Genomic DNA, 19,115 nt, shown 5'->3' with positions numbered 1-19,115 from the left:
CATGGAGAGACCTCCCCCAAATGGCTATATTTCATGGGTAAGCCACTGCTCAGGCCTGAAAAACTCCCCCAAGAAGCCATATACAAGGTCCCTAGTCATACAATACACTCAAACATGTGTGCTTTTTTTTTTTTTTTTAAATTCTTCAAGACAGGGTTTCTCTGTGTAGCCTTGGCTGTCCTGGACTTGCTTTGTAGGCCAAGCTGGCCTTGAACTCATGTGATCCACCTGCCTCTGCCTCCCCAGTGCTGGGATTAAAAGCATGTGCCATGACTGCCCGGCTTAAACATGTGTGCTACTTAACCATTCCTTGCAAAACGTCTAGGAATGCAACGTCTAGGAAAAAGCTCTCTTCCTCACATAGTACACGGGGTAGGTACGGGCCACAGATCTTCCACTTTAGATGCTTGTCCTGTCCGCCTAGAAGCTCTGACCACACCCCCACATTCCTCTCCTCACCCAGGAAGCTCCAGCTGCATCATTTCTTGGCAAGGTTTTCTGAGAGAGGACATGATGGCTTAGTGGCTCGGGGACTTTTTTTTTTTTTTTTAATTTTTTTATTTTCTTGTGCATTGGGTGTTTTGCCTGGACATATGTTTCCGTGAGGGTGTCAGGTCCCTTGAAACTGAGGTTACAGACAGCTGTGAGCCGCCAAGGATGATCTGACCAGAGGAAATGCTCCCCCCCCCCAAGAGACCACCACTGTTGCTAGTCTTCTGATTGCCTGCATGTATGTTGTGCGGAGGGGTTGGATCTTGAAGCTACAGACAGTTGTGAGCTGCCATGTGGTTGCTGGAAATTGAACTCAGGCACTCTGAAAGAGCAGTCAGTGCTCTTAACCGCTGAGCCATCTCTCCAGCCTCTTCTGATGACTCTTAAGGTAGGTAGGTGTCAGAGCTAGACAGGTCTTATATGGCCCTGAGGTGCACAACTAGTTTTGAGGGCAGTTAGCAGGGAAGCCACTATTTGGCCGGACAGGAACAAGTTCTGTATCAGAACTAGGCACTAGGGCGTGGCTACCTCAGGGGCTGCTAGTGGAATTCTTGAAGAGACCTCTTATCTCTGGTGTGGTCAGGGGCTAACCAAACTGACCAGAGCCTGAAGACTGAGACTTTTGTTTCCTATCAGGAGGAGGGAAGATGAGGCCACACCTCCTCAATAGTCCAAACTACTGAAGCACAAGACTTTCCTCCGAGCATCTGTACAAGAAAAGGCTGTGCTGCACAAGTCTCATTGCATTGACTTTTGGGATTCACCAAAACCTGTCCCTGGAACTGAGAGCTACCTGTGATGTATGAGGCCTCTCAAGCCAGCAGAGGGTCAGCATTCTCTTTGACATGGGGGACAACTGACAAGTTATCTCCTAGATCACCCCAGGAAATCTTTGGTCCTCCTGTTACTCGATAGACTTGTGGGGTCTCAGGGCAGGGGAGTTGCTTTTGCTGTATTCAGTGCGTCCTCTGGCTTAAAGACCTCAGAAAAGGCAGACCTGAAAAAACTGTCTAGAGACCTCACAAAAACTGAGCAATGGTGACAAGTGAGTTAGCTGAGACCAGAGTTGGAGAACTGAATACCATTAAGAGTCCGCATCCCTCCCCAGATCCTGCGCAAAATTAGGAAAAGGAGGGAATTTCTGGCATCCCTTCTCCTCCCCCCACCAGCGCATCAAGAAATCAAGCAGCGAGGCTCTCGGGGCTGCTTTTATGGGGACGACCTGACAGAGGGCATGGTCCGTACAAAACCAGGAACAATACATACATATATATAGTATATACAGAGACGGGGTTCCTCCAAGGGCGGGGCAGGAGCGCTGCCGGTCAAAACCGGAAGTGCATCGAGGGCCCGCCCACCCGGCTCCGCCCCCTCCATCTGCCTGGGTGAAGTGCAAGGGGCCGGGCACTGTGACAGCCAGCTCTTTCCGGGGAGTTGGGGCACGGATGGGGGCGGAAGGGGGGTGGGCAAGAAATACTGATTGATGGTATGGTCTATTTACAGGGGAGTAGGAGAAGCCGAGAAGGATAGAATTGGGTTGTTTTTAAAAATGAACAAGAACCTAGGCTTGGGGCAAGGGTGCTATGTGGAAGTGGTAAAATGAGATGGATTTTGAAAGGGGAGGGTACCTGAGGGGGTCTCACCTCCCTTGGTCCAAGCCCCAATTTGGGGTCAAAGTGGGGAAACTGAGTCAATTTCACTTAGAAAGCAGGCTGACAGCAAGCAGCCCTGGTCTCCAAAAAGATGAGTAGTAAAGTTTGGCCCTCCAGTGAAAACATTGGAAAACAGTAGGGGCAGTGGAGGGGAGGCTGAGTCTCTTTGATGTTAAAACAAGGCTTCCAGGTGTGGCCCTGGGCAGGGCCTAGCTCCCCAGTGGGAACTCTGCAGGCACACCCCTAAGCTGACCTCCTTCTCCTGGCATTCCTAGGCTAGACCAAGGAAACTTGAACCTGAGTGGCCTCAGGACAGTTCCAGGAGGTGGCTATGGCTATTTGGCACCTGGGAGAGGGGAGGCACAAGGAGAAGTTGAGGGCTGGTGCCCTTCCTAGGAGAGGGGGGGCTGGATTCCAGGTGTTCTGGACTCACCCCTCTCCCTACTCCCATCTCTCCGTCCCCCCCTGAAGGATACGTGAGAAATCAGTGCAGGCCCAGGCCCAGGCCCAGGCCCAGCCTCTGGCTCAAGGGTGGGCTCTATCCCTCCTGGGACGGGGAGCAGGGGTGGGAGATGTTGAGGCAACCCCTCCAAGCGGGAGGCCAGAATGCAACAGACAGCACGATGAGAGGGAAGAAGAAAGGGCCAAGGATGGAGAATCTCAAGTCAAGAGGCCCAGGGCCCACGTGGACCCCACGGGCAGGGAGCAGCCTCCAAGTGGTGAGATGCTGGGAGAACCCCAGCTCCACTCCGGTCCAGAGACACAGGCTGGAGGTTGTAAAGTCTGGCAGTTTGGTCTGCAGGTCCTTGTGTCCATCCACCACCCAGGCCAGCTCTCCGCTTCTCTCGACCTCTGTGCCTCAGCCCCACAGGACAAGGAGGCCACTCTTCCAGCCTTCGTTGTCTGCCCTGGCCACCCTAAGGGGGCCTGTAATATGGGCCCTCTGGTCCCTGAAGCTGGGGAAGGGGGGGTGGAGGAGTAGGGGAAGTCGGGGCACCTGTCCCCAGGCTGGGAGGGGTAGGGTGGGGATTGAGGACAGGGGGTGAGGACAATGGGAGGGAATTATTATTGTCCGCTCAAGGAGTGATTCCTGTTAAGTAGAATTGGAATTCCTCAGTGTTTGCAGGTTTCCTTCCAGTTCTGAGATCTAGAAAAACCAAAAGAGAGGTCGGACGTCAGGCCTGGCCACTGGGCATGGATCACTCACCCCCCGACACCAGGCTATGACCTCGAGCTCCCAGCAAGCAACACAATCCTTCCCGAACATCAACAGAGTGCTAGATTCTGGCTTCCTCGCTGCCCCCTCTGTGGCTGCCCAGGGCAGCCCTGGCTCTCTACCTTGTCTAGAAGCTTGTCCATTTCCTCCTTCCTAGCCAGCTCCGACTCTTCCAGTACCCGACGCTGGGCAGTCTCTTTTTTCAGGAACTCGATCTCCCTGGAGACAGGCAAGGAACAGATGGTGGGTTAGGGTGTGGGGGGGGCGGTGGCTTCGGTCTAGGGAGAAGCAGGTTTTCCCAAGGCCTCTAGGACCTGGATCTGGTAGTCAGCCATTCTGGTCCAGGTACCCGGCCCCCGCCCCCCCCCCCATGGCGCCCTCTAACTTCTGTGCTCATGTCTCCCTACTTAGCTGGAGGAAGGCTGGGGTAGGGACTACCACTCAAGGCCTCTCTCCCTGCCTGGGCCCAGACCCCAAAGCTCCTGACACGTACTTTTGCTGGTAGTCCTTGATGAGACGTTTGGCCTTGCTGTACTTGCGTTCCAGGGCCTGATACTGGGCCTGAGTCTCCCGCAGGTGCTCATCCACAGCCTGGCACAGGCTCTGGGCCTCACCCCAGTAGCCCTCCAGCTTCTCCATGCGCTCCTTATTCTCCTCCACGCTCTGCTCCAGCTGGGCCTTCTCCACCCGCCACCGCCCTTTCTCCTGCTCCAGACTCTGCAACTGTGAGGAAAGAGCAGCCCTGGGTTGGAGGGGACCGGAGTGAGCCTGGAGCCCACGGTCTCTAGGGATCCCTGTGCCTGCGGAGCTTACTGGCACCCCCCACCCCCACTACCAACTCTCTAAAGCTGACCTTAGAGTTCTCCCAGGGGGGCAGCAGGCACTCATGAATCACTGGTTAGCAACTCATGCCTTATCCAGAAGATGGGAGTGCCACGCCTCAGGGCTAGTAAGATGGGAGATACTGAAGATGACGACGGCCACCAGCCGCACCCTCTGCAGCAGGCCTGGTTTGCAGTCCGTCTCAGGAGATTCTCCCCTCCCAGCTTCCAGGTGACCTGTATTCCCTAGCTCTGCCTGCGTTCTCCTCTCCTAATCACACCTTCCACACCACCTCTCTGCTGCAGAGCCCCAAATCCCCGAGCTCTTAGCAGATCTTGCACCTGATTTCAAGCCCTACCGCCCCAGCATTTCACAGGCAGCCTGCCCAAATGGCACCCTCCTCCTTTTGAACCCTGCTTTCCTGCCTGGTGAGGGCCTCGCAGCAGTCCCAGTACTCCGTTCCCAGTTCCTGCTTGTTCTAGCTTACTTGCTGTGAACACCTCATGAAGCCTTGCTGACTCAGGCTTTGCTGCAGACCCTCAGCCTCGCCACAGGGCCTTTGCTGGTACTGTTCCATTGCCAGGAATGCCCCATCTACCTTCTCTTGTACACCTACTGTGTATCACTTTCCAGAGAAGTCTGCTGGGACTTCAGTAGGGCAGCACCCCCTAGCCCCGAATTGGATGGGGGCTTTTTCTGATCTAGGGGCTCCATCACCCTTCTCCTACAGAGCCGATCAGGTAGTAACAAGTCAATGGTGTGCAGACCCTGAGACCCACGAGCACAGGGATCAACTCTGCTTTTGCTCAAAACTGTGCCTAAAGGGGCGTTAGCGGTCCAGAAGTCGCCTTAGATGCCTGTCAACTGAATGCTTCTTTGCTTTCTGAAGCCCAAACCACCTGTGACCCACCCTTTGCATCATGGCCCAAAAATGCAGTCTCACTTGCCCCTCCTTCCCACCCTTGGCCTGTACTCTGACTTACCCTGATACGCTCTGCACGGGGCCTCTAACCAGTTTATCCATATCTGAGTCCTTACCCTCAGACCCTCCCATTTCCTACATGGGAAACTTCCAAACGAACTCCAGGGCCCACCAAGGCTACAGTCCATGGAGGGTGAGGTCAATACAATGCCATTTCTAGCTTCCCCACCATCCCGCTGCCTCTCCCCTCTCCCCACAGGAGCCATGCCCTGACAGGCCTCCTCCCAAAGTCAGCCTGCAAGATCCCACCGAGAGCTCCTTGCTCTGCCCAGACACCCATCCTCTGCCCTCCTCCCTGTCTGTGGGAGAGGACACACGCATGCCTGTGGCACTGCATCTTCATGGCCCCTGGAGAGCGGTTTCTCCTACTACCCCAGAAACCCTGTGGGAGTTGGGACTCCTTCAATACATAGAAGTCTGTGTGTCTATGACGCCTGGGGTGTGTGGGTACCCAATGTGCTTGTAAGCATCTGGTATGCATGTACAGTAGCCATGTGTGTCACCAGCTGGTGCTGTTAGCACCAACGTGTGTGCTGCTGGCCGAGGTGAAAAATGACACTCTTCCTAGGCTAGGCAGCCTGAACAGTGGTCATGTTCGTGTGTTTCTGTGACCTCAAGGGCAGAATGGGTCTACCTGTTCAGGTCAGTACCCCTGGCAGCATCGATCACAGGTGTCTGAAAAGCATGTCTGGGGGTTGAAGAGTTGACTCAGAGGTTAAGTGCACTGCCTGCTCTTCCAAGGGACCCGGGTTCAATTCCCAGAATCCACATGGCAGGTCACAACTGTCTGTAACTCCAAGATATGACACCCTCATACAGACATACATGCAGGCAAAACACCAATGCACATTTAAAAAAAAAAAAGCCTTAAAGAAGCCAGGCAGTGGTGCACACCTTTAATCCCAGCACTCGGGAGGTAGAGACAGGCGGAACTCTGTGAGTTCAAGGCCAACCTGGTCTACAAAGCAAATCCAGCACAGCCAAGGCTACATAGAGAAACCCTGTCTTAAAAAACAAAACAAACAAACAAACAAACAAAATGAACAACAAAAAAAGTCTTAAAGAAAAGCATGTCTGTGCAGACAGAATGTGTAGGTATCAGAGTGAATGGGTCTGTGGAATGAGGCTAGCATGTGTCACTATGTGCACCTCTGGGTGTGTACTTTTAAAAACAAAACGAAACCAAAACCCCCTCTATCTTATCCCTGGGCCTGTGCAGAGTGGATGTGTGTTGAGACATGGGACTGTTGACACTCTGGCTTTTGCCTGAGAACCAACTCTGTACAGGCTGCAGATCTCCACGTCTCTCCTCCCTGGTTTCTCACCATAGCTCTACGAGGTTGCCACTGCTTTTATACCACACCTTCCATACAAGGGGATGGAGAAGCAATGAGTGAATAGGGGAACAGATGGGCCAGAGCCCTTGGGCTCTTAATCCTGATGTCCCTGGCCTCACAGTAGCCCATGGTGGGATGTTGTGGTGTGTGTGTGTGTGTGTGTGTGTGTGTATGTGTGTGTGTGTGTGTGTGCGCGCACCTGTGGGAAGGCAGGGCTCCTTCCTCCAGCCCTCAGCCCAGCTCTTCACCATGCACCCACATGCACATGTACACGCACACCCTCACCTTCCGCTTCAGCTGCTGGATTTCCGCTTCCGTGACAGCATGCTTGATCTGGAGCTACAGACATAAGGTGGCACTCAGCTCCCAGGGCCAGCTCCCCGATGGCCTCCACCCACACTGCCCCAGGGCCCCTCCTCCAACCTCCTTGAACTTGTGCACCAGCTTTTCGGGCTCCATCTCCACGGGGGACAGCGCATCCTCATTCTCCGCTAGTTCGAACACCTCGATGGCCATTTCACCCCCTGGGAACGTGGGGCTCAGTTCTTCCTCCTCATCGGTGGCGTACTCCCCTGTCTGTAGAGGGATGCAGGCAGTGTCTATTCCACCTCCCTGAGCGGCCGCCAGGCTGGAGACCAGCACCACGACAACATGCCGGACTAGGAGCTAGCCAGGGGAGTCTCCAAGGCTAGGACAGGCACACTGTAAGACTGAAGAAACTTCCTGCACAGCTTTCCCTATAACATGGCTTCCTTAAGGACCCATCCCTCTCCTGAAATCAGTTCCCTAGGTTTCTACCCTGCCCTCAGAATAAGGACTGAGGAGACTGTGTTTTCCTTCTAGTTACAGGGAACCCCTCTAAAGACAAAGAGTGGGACTCCTGTTTTTTTGCCTGGGGTTCTTTGCCGGGAGGGTCCACTTCTCTCTCTGACCATAAGCTCCCCCGGGGGGGGGGGGGGTCTGGGTGTTTTGATTTTTTAAAGCAGGCCTGGAAAAGGTACTTGAGTCAAATGGCTGCGCTGCTTCACCTAGCCACCAGAGGGCAGTCATGCCCCTACCTCCTCGTCATCCTCTCCATACTGGGCGTATCTCTGCTCCATCATCTCCCGCTGCCATCTCTCCTGCTCCAAGGTCTGCTGAATTAGCTGGGCCACTTCACTCTGTTCTCCAGGCCTCTCCCGGCCAATCATGAACCTGCAGGGACACCAGAGTCATCTGTCATCCTGGCGTCATCCCAGCCTGTCTACAGCTGGGAATGCCACTGCCCTCCTTGTGGTATTCCCTCCCTCCAAACCAAGGCCCTCCCAGGGGAGGTGAACTGAGAGAAACAGTGGAATTACTAATGAATAGGGGAGCTGGGGCTCTCACAGAACTGCCTAGCAGGAGAGGCAGGAAGAGCTGCTAGCCTTCCTGGCCCAGCTGTGGGAAGGGGGTATCAGCCAAACTTCGGGCTGGGCTACAAGGAACTTGACCTCAGGGACTCTCAGCACAGGAGCTTTTCCCACCAAAGAGAAAACACCACCACCAAAAAGAAGAAAAGCAGGCCAGAGAGAGAGCTGCTTGCTCTTCCAGAGGTCCTGAGTTCAATTCCCAGTAACCACATGGTGGCTCACAACCATCTACGAAGTGATCTAACGCCCTCTTCTGGCATCCAAGTATACATGTATGCATGCAGGTAAAGCTCTCATATACATTAAATAAACCTTTAAAAAAAGGGGGAAAAAAAAAGCATGGGAGTGGCCAAAGTGAGCCACCCTGGGGGATCCGGAATGGATCGCAGAGGTGTGTTTTGGGTGTGCTCCAAGCCCCTGGCCAGGAAGGGGCAGGGTGATGACAACTGCAGATGAGTATGGAGAGGAAACAGCGGGGCTTCCAGGCGCTAGCTCCTCCTCCCCCAGACACCCACATCCTGTTTCTCTGCAGCACCCTTTCCTGGGGGCAGTGCCCCCTCTAGAAGGGGGGCAGGGAGTGGTCCGCATGTGTCCTGCCAGAGCTTTACACAGACTTCTACTCAACCCAGTAGAGCAGCCTTACCAACAGGTCATGGGGTAGACCCAGAGGGGAGCTAAAGCTCTGGGTGGGGGAGCCTAGGGTGGTTAGCAGACATCTTGGCTTTTCAACAGGTGAGGCAGAGACAGGAGCAGGAGACAGAGAGACAGGAGCAGGAGACAGGAGACAGAGAGGCGAGCATGGAGGGACCTGAGCCTGGAAGCCTGAGTCCCAGTGGTCAGCAGTAGCCACGGATCTAGGGATGGGAAGGCAGGCCTGGGGCAGGGGCTGCAGCTCCCTCAGGCAGGGAACTAGTACCCTGAGAGGACTAGCTTCCTGCCTGGTCCCTTTCTGGGCTCTCACCGCACTCGGCCCTTGGTGTTCCTGAGCACAGAGGCCGCGAAGCTCTGGGTCACTCCCACTAGGCTTGTTCCATCCACCTCCACCAGTAGATCGTTCACTTGGATCCTAGGGAAAGTGACATTTGTTAGGGGGTCATGCGGGGAACAGGAGCTGGGTTAAAGGTGGACTCTGCCCACCGGAAACTCGAGGCTCAGTCCCAGGGTTCCAGGATAAAATACGTGGGAACAGAGAGAGCCAGGTGATACCGATGCAGTTATCCAGGACCGGGAAAGGTGACAAACTTGCTGTAACAATCATACTCTTGTCTCTTGAGTCACACACTCAACAGGGTGATGTGACATGCTCAGAGCTCATTTCTACACGTGACATGTGCCACCACCCCAATCTCCTCCCAAATGCCTGAGACCCAAGCCTGCTCCCCCTTGTGCATACACACACACACACACCAATCTACAGCCACAACACAGTCCAGCTGTGGGGGTGTCCCAGTGCCCACAGAGAAGAGGGAGATGGGGTGGTAGCCTAGCCTGCAAGGGGATGCAGAAGATGGGTGAAGACTTGGGCACCGTCTTCCTCCACTTCCACCTCCTGGGAGGTTTTGAGCTTCTCAAAGCTTCAAACAGCAGTGGAGAGGATGCCCCATGTAAACCGTTTCCTCCCTTACAGTCCACATTCTCGGGGCAAGGGGGGATCAGCCCATGATGCTCACACGCTTGCTTTGCTAGCGAGCAGGCAACAGTGGCCAAGCTCTGGAGAGGGAAGTAGGTGGCAGGAAGGAGGCCATCCTGTCTGTTCCTGTTGCCTCACACCACCTGTGCCCCAGCAGGCACAAGCCCTCCAACTCAGGGCTCCCCGGCTTCTCACAACATGACCCTTCTGTAACCCAGCCCTCACCGCTCATCCCTGTCACATGGAGGGGGGTGTGTGGGCGTCAACCCTTCACAGCTTTCCTGAGGGAAAGCCTCACAGCACTTCCCACTTCTTCCTCCTGTAGCACACACAACAGAAGATCTGACAGGGAAAGGCATGGATGCCAGGCCTCTAGTGGCTTTTAAGATCCTTCCGTCTTATGGAACCCCAGGCCTCTGGCCACAGACGGTCCACACAGGTACAGGTGTACACACACACAAACACACACACACCTATGCACATACAATGCGCAACCTCAGCTCCAGAGCGCGGCCACAATTAGCCTAACCCTATGCACACCTGATCCCTGCCACTTACAATTCCTGCCATTGGTTTCCAGACTTAGAAGCCCTTCCACTCAGGCTGGGGAACATAGTTCAGCTGGTAGAGGGCTGGCCTTGAATGCATGAAGCCCTGGGATCACAAGGAACCTTTTATCTTTATCTATTTGGTTTTTGATTTTCAAGATAAGATCTTGAAAATGTAGCCCTGGCTGGCCTGGAACTCAGAGACCTTCCTGCCTCTGCCTCTGGAGTGCTGCAATTAAACGCATGCGCGACTACACCTGGCTATAAGAAACCGTTTATACACTCGCTTGGCCTTGCTAGGTCCTGCTTGGCCTTCAGCTCTCATTTTCTTTCTTTCTTTCTTTTCTTTTTTTTAAAAAATATTTTATTTAATTTTAATTTATGTGCGTTGGTGTGTGGGTGTCAAATTTTGGAGTTACAGACAGTTGTGAGCTGCCAAGTGGGTGCTGGGAATTGAACCCTGGTCCTTTAGAAGAGCGGGCAGTGCTCTTAACCACTGAGCCATCTCTCCAGCCCCCAGCTCTCATTTTCAACATTACTTCCTCCAAGATGCCCACCCGTCAGAGTGGCCAGGCCCTCCACTTTGTGCCTTCATAGAGTCTTCTCCATTCAGCCAGTTTGTTTATTCTGTCTGGTATCTGTCTATTTGCAATACACTGCTTGTTTTCTGAGGGCAAGGCCCTCTCCACACTAACTGCCAGGGCCTGGCACTCACCCAATGAGAGTCAGGCCCTCAATATTTGTTAAGGGAAAGAAATGCGAAGTCGTATTCCAGACACGCAGCCCGTGTTCTTCCTGTTAGAGCCAACACGCACCCTAGCCCAGTACACACCGTACTGGGTACAGCCTAGCTTCACACCCCGCCCCCCGCAGAACGTGTGGGGGCCCTGGGGAGGGCTTCCATCTGTTCACGGCTGTCACCCCAACGCCTGGCACAGCACCTGCACAGCGGTGCTCCTAGAACATCCAAAGATACACAGAACACACACAGGCCTCCCAGAGGCATGCCCCCACCCCCACCCCCGCACCCACCCCAGGTGAGAACTGCTGAAGAGCACAATGAGAGTGGTACCTGCCATCCCGATGGGCTGCGCCACCCTCAGTCACAGTCTTGACGAAGATGCCCAGCTTCTCCAGGCCCATGTCGGCTCCGGCCCCCATGCCAATGATGCTGATGCCCAGGCCCTCAGAGTCTGTGAGGCAGAAGGGGAGAAGCCATGGCTGGCAGCGATCCTCTACCCCATCCGCACTCCAAGGAACAGCTTCCTTCCGGAAGTAGTCCCCAAGCTTAAGAGTCATTGTGACGAGGAGAGAACCATGGTTCGACCCTCTTCCCTCTTGCCAGGCTAACTCAGATGGGTTATCCCTGCCCTTTGTGCTATCCAATGAGCTCACAGGCAGCAGGGTGTGTGAGGATGGCTGGGGTGTGGCAGACTATTGTGTATACAGATAAAGGCCCATGGCTGAGATGGAGACTGAGCCAGGACTTAGCCTTAAGCCTTTTGGTCTCTCTTAATTAGTCTCTTCTATGCCCAGAGCTTCACTGGCCAAACATGGATCCCCACTGCCTAGCTGCACCTGCCCTGCCTGCCCCACAGACCTCTAGCATCCACACACGTGACCTTCCCCATCAACACTCCCTGAAAACGGGAACCTCATCCACTAGATGCCAGGCCTGGGAAGCATCCAGAGTCCTCTCTCCTAGTTCTGGGTTGCACCAAGCCAAGTAACCATCAGGTACCGTTGGTTGTTCCTGCCCGGTGCACCCACTTTCACTATGCTATTGTTGACCCTGAGTGCCACTGCCATCTTTCTAGAATAGCTTTCCCAGTCCCTATAACAGATCCCAACCCCTCTCAGAGGTGACCGTGCACTCACCATGGTGCGTGCTACCCTGGTTACACACTCATCCTCTGCTGGATGTTCTGCTTTTAAGCGTGTGTCCAGGGATGTCAAATTCCCTGCAACTAGATTACAGACAGCTGTGAGCTGCCCTGTGGAAGCTGGGAATTGAACTCAGGACCTTTGGAAGAGCAGCCAGTGATCTTAACCACTGAAGTCATCTCTCCAGGCCCCATCCTATGCTGGATGCACCTCTCCCTTTCCAAATGGCTCCTCTTCAGAGCTCAGCCCAGACATCGCTTCCTTGGGAATCTTTCAGCGTGGCGAGGCTCTATCAAACGCAGCCTCTTTCCTCCTAGCACTCAGGATGGAACGTAAGGCTGACATAGAGGAACCGCCTACTTTTACTTGTCCCTGTGCTTCCCAGAGGGCCAGGGTCGCAGACACAGTAGTTAGATGTGCCCTTGGCAATATACTGGAGCCGCCAGAAGCTGTGGGTGCTGACAAGGAATGCCAAGAAAGGTGAGCAGCGGGCTGGAGTCAAGAAGTCCAGCCTGTGGGTACCTACGTAAGGGTGGCAGGACAGAGGCTAGCCCCCACAGAAGACCCCAGTGGTGTGCCCCTTAGACTGGCTTGGCCTCTCACCCTTCTCCAGCTCCACGGGAAACAGCTCCAACCTCTCCACACGCTTCTCTAGCTCGTATTCCGCAGAGGCTGCCATGGGATCCACATCCTCATTGCGACGGTCATAGTCCTCGTTGGAGTAGGTGCTGAATACCTGGGGAGGAGCAGCTCTCAGCGGCCCATGGGAGGACAGGAGCACAGCCGGTGGGAGGAAGGCCTCCGTCCTCCCTGCCAGAGGCCCTTCTATACCAATCGCACAAGGGATCTAGCTTTCAGCAAAAGGGGCTTCCTAGTCCTCGTGCCCAGGGGCAAGAAAGCAAAAGATCCACTGCACATGGTATAGTCTGTGTGGTACTGGGGGGGCGGGGGGCGGGGCGAGGAACACTCCTGGGGACGCACGAAAGGTCTGGGAATTTCCAATACTGGGATGGAGAGAAAGAAAGAGATGAGACCTAAGAACCGAACAGCTGGAGGGGGACACAAAGACACAGCCATACACAGAGGAAGAACGGGGCTGAGCAGAAGACAGGAAGAGGAGGAGGGGAGGAAGGATGGAGAAGACACTAGAGGATGCCAGATGGGGAGGGGGATGGGAGGAGGAGGGAAGGAGGAAAGAGGCAGAGGCACCAGGACCCTTCCCTGCCCAGCTGCTGGAGTAGACGGGCCATAAGGGTGTGGGGAGGAAGCGGAGAGGACCGTCTACTTCCACAGAGAAGGGAAGGCCCTTCAGTCCCAGGTAGGCCTCAGGTAGTAGGAGTCGGGGAGAAAGCCGAGCCCCTACAGCCTTCCCACATGCCAGAAACGTGTCCCCGAAGAGCAATACCCCTGTCCGCAGAAGAGACAGGCATAGGTTCCAAGACTGGTGCCCTAAAGGAACCAAGGATCACAGGAAGCGGCAGTCTCTCTGCCTTTGCACTGTATGCCGTGCCCCTCTGCTCTCTCTCTCCTTCTGTCTAACTCTAAGCTCTTCCTAGGACCAGTGAAGAGGAGACAGGGCTGGATGGGTACCTGATGTTAGACCCAGGAAACGTCTGCAAGGCAGATGTAAGCATCATCTGGGAGACGACGGCACGCCCCCACCCCTTGGCTTTACCGCTAGATGTGACAGGTTGGCATCACTTGAAGGGGTAGAGGCAGCTCTATCAGCTGGGTGGCCCAGAAGGAACCAAAGGAAGACACTGCCTCCAGCAGGACCCATGCCAGGGCCCTCTCTGCTCCAGGAACAGGTTTATGGGCACCCTGGTAGGCAGGGTTACTCCTGTGTTCCAGCTTTGGTTGGTGCTTGCTGAATGTCGTCCCAAACCTCTGGTCTAAGCACAGAGGTTATGCTGCCTTGGTGGAAGGTAGAGAGGATTTTTGGACCAGCCAGGAGCGCAGCGGGGGTTTTATGTGTTCACTTAGCTCAATGCCCTTAACTATATGGTATCAGACGTTCAGGGTCAGGCCCTTAATGCTCATCCAGATACTGTGCAGTGGCCAGTATCTTCTCTTCTCCAACATCTGGCCAGCTGGATTCCACATATCATCTATTACCCAAGGTCTTGAGGGGTTGGTTAGGCAGGCGTAGGGCAAGGTGGCACCAGAGTCCAGAAGGGCTGCAAGCAGGTGGGTAACTAGTGACTTAGTCGCCATTGCAAAGGTGCCCCAAGCTTTAGGACAACCAGTGGCATAAGTCTGGATCAGCAAATTGGCCTTGTCCCACTTCCCATCACACACACACTCCACTGAGGACTTCCAAAACACTCCTGAGGCCTGATCTGGGCCTTGTCTTCTCTCTACGACCTGTTCACCTTTTGTATCCTGCCTGCTGTGGGAAGCTCTGGCTGGTTTCAGGCTCAGACGCGTCAGACCAAGCAGTCACTCCTCCTGTCAGAAGGCCCTGGGCTCAGCTATCTCCTCAGCTGACAGTTTGGAATTGTATTCTCTGCCCTGAACAGATACCACCTCCATAATGCTGACAATTGGGTCGGGGAGTTGGGGGTGGGGGGGAGGGGCAGAGTACCCTGGGTTCAGAATCAGTGCAGCAGTGGCCCTGTAGAAAAGCCTGGGGCCCTCGGCCAGGGTAGGAGGAGGTAAGCCCCAGTAAGGCCAAAAGTCAAACACTCAAGAGCCTCCACACTCACAGCCTTGGCTCTCATGCTAGTGGCCAGCTTGCTTCAGAGTCACCAGGGAGTCTGGAGCACTGCTCCAAATCATGTGCTATTTTTTACCAAAAAAAAAAAATCAGGGTAAGGCGTCAGATACAGACAGAGGCCCAGACCACACTCCTTCTCTATGAGGACATAGAGAGCATATGAACTGCTTTAAAAAAAAACAAAAAACAAAAAACATGGCAACGGGCCAACCACCTCTGACAGCCTCCCAACATCCTCCACTCCTTGCTGGATCCCACTGCCTTCACAGCGAAAAGGGCATGGAGGAGTCTTCCAAAACCCCAGGCATGGAGGAGAGGGGCTGGCCACCCTTGACCTTTTAGACCTCTGCTGGCCTGGGAGAAGGGAGGAAGAGGAGGGTGAGAGAAACTGGGGCAGCCTTAGTGTCCAGGAGTAGCTATGGAAACTGCAAGCAAACACATGGGGTTTGGCTGGGGAGGGGTGGGAGGGGCAGGGTTGTCCACATCCACTGGGGGAGGCCAGGTGCTTGGAGAGCAAAGAAAAGACCATCAAAGCTGGATGTACCAGCTGAGCTCTCAGGGCAGTGGGGAAATGGGAGTGGTCTCCCGTTCTTAATTCTCCCCAGGGGACACACCTTTTCTCAGCCACCACTACTCAGATCTCAAAGCACTGAGGGGCAGTTCACAAACCAATCACCAGTAGAGGTGGGAGAGAAAGAGGGGCTGAAACCACGCTCCCCCCTCCCCAGCAAGTCCCCCATCTTCTTTTAAAGTACCCAGAGAATATGGACAGGATTCCCAAAGCTATAGGCGTGTAAGTCTGCCAGGAGCCTTTAGGGGAAACTTCCAGACCGACAACCCTCTTCCTGTAGGGCCTGCAGAAGGCCTACTCCTTCAAGAGCCATGTAAGAGGCCCCTTTCCTGTGCAACCCTGGATGCGGGAAGCTGCCCCAGCATGGACCCTAAGGTGTAGAGTCGTTTCCTCAGCCCCAGTCACATGGCATGGCCCAGCTCATTGCTCAGACTGCTTCCTTCTTTCACTTCTGCAAACCCAGGGTCCGGGTACTGACAGAGAAGAGAGGCTGCACTCCTCTGTATCTTTGTCTAGGGAAGTCCCTAGCTCTCCCCCCCCCCCACCACACACACACATACAGAGCCAGCCTCACACATCCAGAAGAAACAGGAAGTGTCCCTTAAGCTTCCCACCTTTCTCTTCCTGACAGTGGGGCATGTGTAGGAACAATATCCCACACCCCTTCAGGCCAGCCAAGTCCCAGCCTCTGGCAGCCTCTGGAAGAAAGAATGTTTGGGGGGGGGGGGTGGAGGAAGAGCGAGCAGGTGTCCCAGAGTAGGCGTGGGACCCCGAGGGATGCTGGGCGGGACTAAGAACCTGAAGGCAGGTCGCAGCAGGCCACCTTCACAATCACACAGACCTGAAAACCTTCCTACTCTGACAAACAGCTGGAAGTTCCCCACGCCTCCCTCATTGTGGGAACTTCTGGGAACCCGGCTGGGTGGCAGGGGCTGACTCAGCCTGCCAAACACGGATGTCTGGGCGGGGGCGACCACTTGCACGTGGCAGGGGTAGCGCGGGAGGGGGGGGGAGAGCAAAGGAGGGGGTGTCACTCACTTGGATCGGTGCGGTGCTGAAATGGATCTTTCGGCTCGGGGCCGGGTCCTCTTCCTCTGAGAGCCCGGGAATCTCCACACACCCTGACTCCGGCTCATAGGGGGGCTCACCGTCCTCTTCATCTTCTTCATCGTCCTCCTCCAGGGCACTGCCCCCAGAGTCCTCCCCTAGTCCACTGTAGGCGCTCACATCCACCAAGTCCGCTTCCGAGAAGTCCTCCTTCTTGGACTCATCCACCTCTTCAGGTGCCACGTCCAGGGCCCGGCCATTGTCCACCCCCCTTTCCGGCGTCGCCACGGTAGCTACCTCCTCCTCAGGGACCACTTCGGCCTTGGGCTCCTCGGGTGCAGGGCTGGCTGCGGTGGCCGAGGTGCTGCCATTCTCCAAGGCTGCATGGACGGTCACCTCGGCCTGTATCACTTCCCCGGGAGCCGACTCAGCCTCAGACTCCCCACTTTCCTCAACCTCCACCGGCTTGATCTTACGCACCTCCCGAGGCTTAGGCGGCGGTCGGGCTGGGGCCACTCGGTGCTGTGGGGGCTGCTGCCCTCCGGGGCCACGCTCCTTCTCGGTCGAAGCATCTCCCGACGGGGCGGGAGGCGGTGGCGGTGGCTGGAAGACCCGGGACCGCTTACTGACTAGCTTCGAGTTGACCTGGGGAGCCCCCGCGGCCCGGGGAGGCCCAGGCGCACGGTGAAGGCCGGTCCTCGAGTCGGCTTTCTCGAAGACCGCACTGAGCTGGCTGACCGTCGGCGACACGGCGTCAGCATCCAGCTTGTCCAGCGCCTCGGTGCTGCCGTTAAAGCGCACCACGACGTCCAGCTTCCGGTCCTGCAGGCCGGCGCGCTCCTGCCTCAGTAGCCGCCGCGCCGCGGCCTCCTTGTCGCCACCCGAGGCCGCGGGGACGCTCCGTTCGAACAGCTTCCGCGTCTCCTGAAGCCGGGACGGCGGGTGCGGCGGTGGAGCGGGCTGCGCCGAGGGCGCGGGCTTGGAGTCGAAGCGGCTCACGCGCTCCGACACACTGGTGCCCAGCTTGAGCAGGGCGCTGTGGTCCACGTTCTCGTTCAGGCTGCTGGCCCGCGGCAGGGACAGACGCACGGCACGATCGGACGCCCGTGGGGCCTCGGCCATGCCTGCGCCGCCGCCCGCCTCGCCCGGCGGCCCCGCGGTGGTGCCCATCTGCAGGAACATACTTTTGATACGGTGGACGTTGGAGCCATATTTCTTATGGTGGGCCGCCTTCGGTGCCTCGTCGGGCCCGGGCGCATCGGGAGGTTTTAATGCCTGGATGCCCGCTTCGTAGGCGCTGCGGTGCGGGGAGGCGCTCCGGAGGGGACCCCCGGGCCCCCGAGGCTCCGTCTTCATCATGGTGGGGGGAGCCGGGTTCGCATCCCCCCGCACCCCACTGCCCCCCTCCAGCAGGCGGCTGGCCAAGTCGGGACCACCGCCCCCTCCCCCCCCAAAGAAAGAAATCCCTAAAGGCCTTCTACAGCGTCCCCCAGAAACCAAGCTGCCAAAAAACAGTTAACCCTGCTTTAAAAAAAAAAAAATCTCCAAGCGCCCTGTGTGGGTCGCCTCCCCCAACCAAGCTGCCAAAGACAGACAGCCCCCTTCAAAAGCCCTAGCGGCCTGGTGCCGTCGCCCCCACCCAAATTAAGAAGCGGAGGGGGGCTGGAGCCGCTGGGACCGCGCGCCCAGCCCGCGAAGCAGCGACCGCGGCGCCGGCTCACATCCTCCGAGGCGGTGTCAGAGGGGCTGGCCGCGCGGGCGCCCCCTACTCCGGCCGAGGGCCTTGGTTCTCGGGGTGCCCGGCATCTCCGCGCCCGTGGCTGCTCCGCTGACCCGGGCCGCTCCGCCGCGCCTCCCTCCCTCCCTCCCTCCCCCCCGTGCCCCTAGCCTCGGTCTTTCTCTAGCTCTGCCCGAACCGCGGCTGCCGGAGACCGAGCGGCTGCCCTTCTCGCCGCCGCCGCTGGGGGACTGGCACCACTGGGTCCTAAAGGGATCGGATTTCCGGGGCCGGAGCCTGTGATCCCTCCCCTTCCCTTCCCTTCCACCCTGTCGCCTTGTCTCTCCTAGTCACAGAGGACCGCCTTCCGCAGCTCCTCGGACCTTGGCTATTCTTCTTCCACACTCCCATCCAAAACTCGGCAGCCTTTCATAACCCTCATAGGCGTACCCTCATTTAACCCTGGGGGCGGGGAGCCAAGCTAGCCTTCTCCCACAAACTGTAGGGTTCTGTGGCCCGAATCATTTTCTTACAGGTCCTTAAAGGAGCGTTCAGGGCTATCAGCATCAAAGCCGTTGGGTGCTAGGTCAAAGCAACACAGTTCTGGCTTCCTCCCAAACTTGGGTGGAGGGGAATTTCAGAGGCAGGACCTGGGATTCTGCATTTTAACAACTCCCCAAAGGGAATTTTTCTGCACATTTCAGGATGTAAAACTTTGGCCCAGCAATACTTACGGTCCTGTGGTGCTACGAAGAAAGGGATTGGGGGGGGTGTGGGAGGGGGGAGGTGAGGAAGGACGGGGGTGGGGGGTGGGGGTGGGCACACATCACCCAAATGGCAGATTACCAAAGCTGCCTTTTGCCTTTGAAGTCTTAAGATGTTCTTCACCTGCCCACTCTTTTTCCAGGCTTGGGGAGAGGGGTGTGGTATCCTGGCCTTCATAATCTGCCAGAGACCTCTCTCTCTCAAACAGGAAGGGTTGGGAAGGAATTGGGGGAGGTTGGAAGGAACGATTCTAGTGGCCTAGGGCCAAAGTTCTACCTTGGGTCTCTGTCTCTCTTTGTCTCTCTGTGTCTGTCTCTCTGTGTCTGTCTCTGTCTGTCTGTCTGT

At 56.1% G+C, this 19,115-nt stretch overlaps 1 protein-coding gene across 1 annotated transcript; it reads right to left on the bottom strand.

Annotated features, from left to right (window-relative positions):
* Positions 1 to 1,687: 1,687 nt before the first annotated feature.
* Positions 1,688 to 18,155, bottom strand: PPP1R9B (protein phosphatase 1 regulatory subunit 9B). The gene is made up of 10 exons (XM_084748978.1): positions 16,280 to 18,155; positions 12,558 to 12,690; positions 11,143 to 11,263; positions 8,854 to 8,958; positions 7,560 to 7,695; positions 6,925 to 7,077; positions 6,787 to 6,840; positions 3,854 to 4,083; positions 3,483 to 3,579; positions 1,688 to 3,291 (listed from the first exon to the last, which is right to left on the bottom strand). Exons 1-10 carry the CDS (start codon positions 17,645 to 17,647, stop codon positions 3,238 to 3,240), a joined length of 2,451 nt encoding a protein of 816 aa, XP_084605104.1. The 5' UTR covers positions 17,648 to 18,155; the 3' UTR covers positions 1,688 to 3,237.
* Between the last annotated feature and the right edge of the window lie 960 nt (positions 18,156 to 19,115).

The sequence above is a fragment of the Acomys minous genome, assembly GCF_964271855.1.
Source record: "Acomys minous genome assembly, chromosome: 12".
In the NCBI taxonomy this organism is placed as follows: Eukaryota; Metazoa; Chordata; class Mammalia; order Rodentia; family Muridae; genus Acomys; species Acomys minous.
Note: the sequence above shows the minus strand (reverse complement) of the source record. Positions and strands in the feature narration are given on the sequence as shown.

What these genes read in the sequence shown, in the direction of transcription:
- PPP1R9B (XM_084748978.1), bottom strand. Translation starts at nt 17,647, where the DNA reads ATGATGAAGACGGAGCCTCGGGGGCCCGGGGGTCCCCTCCGGAGCGCC. An exon ending in GCAGCCCATCGGGATGGCAG is followed by an intron (nt 8,959 to 11,142) that starts GTACCACTCTCA and finishes CACTTTCCCTAG; the next exon opens with GATCCAAGTGAACGATCTAC. An exon ending in TCCAGCAGCTGAAGCGGAAG is followed by an intron (nt 4,084 to 6,786) that starts GTGAGGGTGTGC and finishes CTTTCCTCACAG; the next exon opens with TTGCAGAGTCTGGAGCAGGA.